The sequence below is a fragment of the Bubalus kerabau genome, chromosome 4 (assembly GCF_029407905.1).
Source record: "Bubalus kerabau isolate K-KA32 ecotype Philippines breed swamp buffalo chromosome 4, PCC_UOA_SB_1v2, whole genome shotgun sequence".
NCBI lineage: Eukaryota > Metazoa > Chordata > Mammalia > Artiodactyla > Bovidae > Bubalus > Bubalus kerabau.
Genome location: NC_073627.1, coordinates 152,615,862 through 152,622,133, shown reverse-complemented (window position 1 = coordinate 152,622,133; position 6,272 = coordinate 152,615,862). Strand labels below are relative to the sequence as shown.

At 62.5% G+C, this 6,272-nt stretch overlaps 1 protein-coding gene across 1 annotated transcript; it reads left to right on the top strand.

Moving 5' to 3' along the window:
- Positions 1-556: 556 nt before the first annotated feature.
- On the top strand, positions 557-4,249 carry BARX1 (BARX homeobox 1). The gene is made up of 4 exons (XM_055580306.1): positions 557-953; positions 2,705-2,996; positions 3,079-3,163; positions 3,580-4,249. Exons 1-4 carry the CDS (start codon positions 731-733, stop codon positions 3,742-3,744), a joined length of 765 nt encoding a protein of 254 aa, XP_055436281.1. The 5' UTR covers positions 557-730; the 3' UTR covers positions 3,745-4,249.
- The last annotated feature ends 2,023 nt before the right edge of the window (positions 4,250-6,272 follow it).

Genomic DNA, 6,272 nt, shown 5'->3' with positions numbered 1-6,272 from the left:
TACTCCTCCCCCCGATCTCTCCGGGGCTCCCTAACCCCTGCCCAGGCCGCCCGCCTTGCTAGCTGTCCCATCTTTCTTTACTGCCCCGTCTTTCTGTCCTGCTTGCCTCTGTGATCTCTGGCACGTCACGGCCCGCTGACTCCCGCGCCTCTGTCGGTCGCTCTCTGCGCACGTCTCGGCTTCCCTGGCATCCTCACGTCACCGTCTCGCATCTTGTGTGGCCCTCGGTGTCTCGCTCTAGACCCTCTCTCACCTCTCTCTCTCTCTCTTTCTCGATCTCCCATCCCCGGGGTTCTTGTGTCCCGAGCTCTCCGGCTCGATCCTTCTTGGGCGTGCGCTCCACTGGGTCTCCCTCTGTCTGGGTCGGTCTGCCCCTCTCGCGGCCCCCTCCCTCCTGCCACCCTCCCATCTCTGGCCCTCCCTCGGGCTCGGCCTGGGGGGTGAGGGGCGGTGTCGCGGGGCGGGGCGGGGCGGCCGGGCGGGGCGGGGCGGGGCGGTGACGCGGGACCGACCGGGCTAGAGGCGCGGCAGAGCTGGGCGGGGGCGCAGTCTCGGGTCCGACCAGCCGAGCCCCGCGCGCCCCGCCCGCGCCCTGTGCCTCCGCCCGGCTGGCCGGCGGGGGAGGGGGCATGAGCCGGCGCCCGCGCGCCGCCGGGAGCTGCGGGCCGGCCTAGACCCCGCGCGGGCCCCGCGCCCCAGCCGCTGACGCCGCCGAGCTCCGGGAGCTGCGATGCAGCGGCCGGGGGAGCCGGGCGCAGCGCGCTTCGGGCCGCCCGAGGGCTGCGCCGACCACCGGCCGCACCGCTACCGCAGCTTCATGATCGAGGAAATCCTCACTGAGCCTCCGGGGCCCAAGGGCGCCGCTCCCGCCGCCGCCGCCGCCGCCGCGGGCGAGCTGCTCAAGTTCGGCGTGCAGGCGCTACTGGCGGCGCGGCCCTTCCACAGCCACCTGGGTACGTGCGGGGCCGGGGGCCGCGGGGCGCTGGCCGGGCTCGGCGGGAGGAAGCGAGCCGCGGCCTCTGAGGGACGCAGCTCCGGGCACGCAGGCCCCGGGTCGTTCCTTCGGCGCGTTCCAGGCAGGGAAGCAAAAGGGGCAGGCGCCGGGCCGCGCAGAAACCAGGCCTCGTGCCCGTGGGCCAGGCCAGCCGGGAGAGCATTCGCTCTCTTCTTCACTGCTACCCTGTGGTTTCCAGCCCCAAGGAGTCCAGCCCGGGGACCCGAGCCCGCATCCCCATCGCGGGCGCTGGACCAGACTGCGAATGTCAGACTTCGGGTCAAAGCGACCTCAGGCCGCGGGCGCCTGGGCCTTCGCCACAGGACTTGGGAGTGGCCGTGGCTGCCCAAGCTGGGAAAGCTGGACCTTGACGGAAGAGGCCCGTGTGTCTGAGTGCTGTGCTGGGGGCTGACGCTGGCCGGAGCCAGCCCAGAGCTCCCGGAGCCCAGGGTCTCAGGCTGGCGACGAACCCGCCTGTGCTGTAGCGTAGACCCCCTTGGGCCTTGCCTGAGGACGAGGCTTGTCTGTGAGCTGCTGCCGGACTGGCCCTTAGGCTCCAGATCGGTGGCACCTTGGCCGAGCTTGAACCAGCAACTCAGACTTTTTCTGCTCCTTTCAGTTCTCTTCTTTCTTCCCTTGTCCCGGCCTTGCCTTGACCTGCCTGCCCTCTCCAATGCATTCCCTCTTTTGACCTTTCCCTATCTCTCTTCAACCTTACTCTCGGTGGGGTGGGTCTGCCCTTCCTCTCACCGTCCCCCAAGGATCCCTTCTCCCCTCCCGCTGCCTCCTTACTTTCACCCGCTCATCTTTCCTGGGCCCTTCTTGACTCCAGCGGCCTAACATCACCGGTAGTGAGATGTATCCCGGCAGGGAGTCCTCCTACCTTCTAGCAGGACCTCAGCCCAGGGAACTGACATCCTCTATACCCAGTGACCCTGCAGCCTGTGATCCGCCTGCCTGAGGGGCAGCGGGACCAGTTGGTTCGTTTTGAGTTCAATCTCTGCTGCCTTTTGCCTCCAGCTGCGCTGTTAATAATTCGTTTGAAGCGGGCAAAAAATAAAAAATCATTTAGGACTAATGAAAATTGAAACGTCTTCGCGGGGAAGAGTCTAAAGAGAGAAAACAGGAAGAACAAATTTCCCATTTCTTGGGGGTGCTTTGGAATTTCCGGGAAGCTCCCAACTTCACCCTCACTGACTGTCCTGCCTGTTCACTGCCTGTCTCTCGGGGTGGCTGTTTTGCCCTGCATAGACCAGCAGACGGCTTACTCCATTGAAACTCTCTTCCCCGCGCCCACCCCCCCCCTCCCCCGCCCCCCGCCCCATGCAGCAAAGCCGATTTTGGTGGGAGAAATGCTCATGTTCCTAACTGTGCCGTTTTTTCTTGGTTTCCCTTTCCTGTGACACACATACTCCATTGGTTTGGGAGCTTCGACCTTGTTCATTGGGAATCCTGAAATGTCAGGGCAGCCTGGGGCCTGGGGAACGCCAGGCAGAGCCCGGGTCGGGGAGGTCCCTTTCCCAGACTCTGGGAACCACGGCGTCGAGGAGGGTCTGCCTAGCACAGATTTCTCACTTCCCGGCCAGCACGAAGGTTTTGTGCCGGGGGCACTGGCTGAGGGCGAGCTGTCGGCAGGGGCGCACGGCGCGAGGATCTCCAAGAGGAGGAGCACGGCTCGAGCTCACCCGGCTCCCCACTCTCTCCCCGCAGCCGTGCTGAAGGCCGAGCAGGCGGCGGTGTTTAAGTTCCCGCTGGCGCCGCTCGGCTGCTCCGGACTGGGCTCGGCGCTGCTGGCCGCTGGGCCTGGGCTCCCCGGCGCGGCGGGCGCTCCGCACCTGCCGCTGGAGCTGCAGCTCCGCGGGAAGCTGGAGGCGCCAGGCGCTGGGGAGCCGGGCACCAAGGCCAAGAAGGGGCGTCGGAGCCGCACCGTGTTCACCGAGCTGCAGCTGATGGGCCTAGAGAAACGCTTTGAGAAGCAGAAGTACCTCTCCACGCCGGACAGGTAGCGCGGGGCCAGGCTGGGCCCAGCGGGTAGTGGGAGGGAGGCTGCATGCCCTGCTGAGGGTGCACCCCGCTCTTTCCAGAATAGATCTCGCCGAGTCCCTGGGTCTGAGCCAGTTGCAAGTTAAGACGTGGTACCAGAATCGAAGGATGAAGTGGAAGAAAATAGTAAGTGTTTTCGCGGTTTTCTGTGTTCTCTATTTGCCGCCACGCCCCTGCAGCCTGAGCTACTCTCTCCGCCGTGGAGATTTGCGCCCAATCCTCCCGATTCTCTCCGTCCTGGTGCCCAGAAGGACCCTCTCTGCTCTCTGTCCCTCTGGGTGCCCTAGCTCAGCTTCCTTCTGGTGCCCTGGCCCAGCTCCTTTCGTGCTCCCTGAGCTCTCAGTGTTCCTGGAAGACTTGAACCCTCCGCCCGAAAAGCTCTGGTCGTTTTGCCCCAGCAGCGCTTGGACAAATGGCCACCATTTCCCAGGGGCTAGGCGCGGCCTCCAATGGCCTCGATGGGCTCTCCAAGTCCTGCCTGCCTCTCCAGGACGCCGGGATCCCCGGCCAGTTCACCGCAGCGCCACTGGTCTCCCTCGCAGGTGCTACAGGGCGGCGGCCTGGAGTCTCCCACCAAGCCCAAGGGGAGGCCAAAGAAGAACTCCATCCCCACGAGCGAACAGCTGACGGAGCAGGAGCGCGCCAAGGAGGCGGAGAAGACGGTGGAAGCGCCAGGCGAGGCCAGCGACCGGAGCCACGAGGACTGAGCGCGGCAGAGGGTGCGGGCCCAGGGAACCCCAGCGCAGTCGGCGGCTCCCAGAATCCGCCGAAAGCCGCGAGTCGGCCCTTCTACGTCCACGCCGTTTGCTTTCTAAACTTTTTATTATTACCTTGAATGCGGACAGTTAGGGGCCAAACAAGGACAGACCCTGAAGCCAAACCGAGGCCTCAGTGCGCTCGCGGGCCTTAGTCTGGAAACTCACATCAGACTCGGCAGAAGGTCGCCTCCGCTCGGAGCTCAGCGGCGCCAGGCGCTCCACGCGCGTTCACGCCCCGCTCCTCTCCTGCACCCCCCACTCGCCTCTGGCCGGCCCCCGGGCTCAGACGCCTCCGGGCACACACGCGCTTCCACGCGTCGGGGACCCCGCGGCCCGGCGCAGGCCACCACGGCTGGAGATGGCGCCCAGACAAACCGACGTCGCTGGGGCCCCTACCCCTCTCTTACGAAGACGGTGATTTTTTTTTTTCCAATAAAATATTTTATGACACAGCGGGACTTGATGAGGGAGTTTCTGAATCCGCGAGGTTGGAGGGGGACACGGCGAGGTAAGAGGGAGACACGCAGTGGCTTCTGAAACATCCTTGCCCCGGGGTTCCGTGGATTCGAGCCTTAATCAGCTCCACCCGGCTGGGCCTGCACGCAGGAGGCTCGGTTGCTGCAGGATCCTAGGAATCGCTTCCACTTTGGGCATTAGAGGCCAGTCTGAACCTGCTCCCTTTCTTCTCGGCCCAGGGCGCTGCGGATGGCAGCAATCAGGCTACACAGCGGTCTCCAACAGGAGCGGGAGCCCCAGGCCACCTCGCTCTCACTCGGCAAGTTGCCCCGGGCTGAAAACTGCCCCGATTGTTGGTTCGGTCTCAGGGACTAACTGTGAGGTCCTTGAGACTTTCTGGCCAGCCCATCCTAAGGCTGACGGGAAACCTAGGACTCACCTCGAGGCCGGCCACCATCAGCAGTCCTTGCCTGCAGAGGCACCCGGCTCCCGGAGTTTTCACGTTTTCTACAGTATACACCCGGCGGAGGCACCTAGGAACCGAGTGGGGGTACCTGAGGCAGAGGGCAGAGGACCCCAAACTGCTCACAGTCTTTCAGGGTGCCCCTTTCCAAGGGCATGGCCTGGTGGCATGTGCTTGCTGCTCACCCCACCCCCCCTCACCCTTTCGCTGGGGAAGGTTTCCAGTTGCCTCCTCCCTGACCTAAGCTGGGCTGCGAGCTCCCCAGTTGGTTCCTGTTATTGTGCTTTCTAGGACTACCACCAGGCTATGGAGATGGGGAAATGGGCACACCACTGGTTAAAGCTGGGGGACAGATGGAAACTTGGCCCTACAGAGTTCCAGACAGGAACAAGATTTGAAACCAGGTCCTTGCAGGTGCAAACAGAGACGGAAAGAGTCAGGAACATTATACTGAGATGCAGGCTTTGAATTTCAGAATGTGAAAACCGTTAAGGCTTTCACCTGCAGTGGCTGATAGCTTCCTTTTCAAATTGGCCACTTGATTGCCCTTTCCTGAAACTTGCACTTGGACTTCTGGTACCCAAGCATCACTGGCCTTGGTTTGAGGCTGGGAGGACTGAAAAAGAGGATGTTTTCTGAGGTTGGCAGGCAATTCTCTGCAAGCCCCAGCCCTGCCAAGTCTTTGGGAAATCAGCTCCCTTTCTAGGCTCTTAACCTCAAAAACAGCTCCCAGACTACTCACTTGCCACTGTCCCCTGAGGGGCCTGAGAAAACCTGTAGGCAGGAGGGAAGAAATAGACCATCAGTGTATGACTGCAACTCTTAATTCCTTCCATCCCTTAGGGTTACCTCCAGGTCTGCTCAGTGTAGTGGTCCTGCCAAAACCTTCCTACAGCAGGCCCAGGCTAGCCAAATCAGGTACACTACTGAGTTTAATCCTTTCCACCTCAAAGTGGGGCAGGAGTGGGAGTGAAAAGTCAAGAAGTTCTGCCCCTCCTTGGCCTGGGAGAGATTTCAGCACAGCTTTTGTCAACTATGCAGAGTTGCAGAAGACAAGAGAAGTGAAAGAGGAAAGAGAGGCATACCGACCTGCACTCCTCCAGTCCATTCTGGGACCTCGTTCTGGGTCCTCTGGGTCCTCAGGTTTCATTAAATCTGAGGAATGCAACCTCAGGCGGATTGCCTTGTGGTTCTTTGGTGCTTCCCCCAAGGCAGCCCCCTCACTGGACTGGAGGAAAGAGCCTTAAAGGACCAGAGCTCTAGAAAGGAGTGGGGGCGTCCGAGGAAACCGGCTCCAGAGCAGACGGGCCCCAATATTCCAGTAAGTACATCTCCTGCAGGCACAGATGGGGAACCTGACGCGGGCACTGCTGCCACGAGGTCACCAGCCGGTCAGTGGGGGAGCTGGGCCCCTGTAGAAGGGGTCCAAATTCCAGTGCGGGCGGGGGTGGGAGGGGTTTCTGTCACAGCCTGCGCCTTTGTGCTCCTTGGCGGACAGGGAGCGGGGCCACCGCAGTAGATCGAGACCTGGAGGCCCGGGAGAGGACCGGACTGCTGA

Bases quoted from the DNA above. Each gene is read 5' to 3' on its own strand.
- BARX1 (XM_055580306.1), top strand. From the start codon at position 731: ATGCAGCGGCCGGGGGAGCCGGGCGCAGCGCGCTTCGGGCCGCCCGAG. The intron at 954-2,704 runs GTACGTGCGGGG...CTCTCCCCGCAG, and splicing joins GCCCTTCCACAGCCACCTGG to CCGTGCTGAAGGCCGAGCAG. The intron at 3,164-3,579 runs GTAAGTGTTTTC...TCTCCCTCGCAG, and splicing joins GGATGAAGTGGAAGAAAATA to GTGCTACAGGGCGGCGGCCT.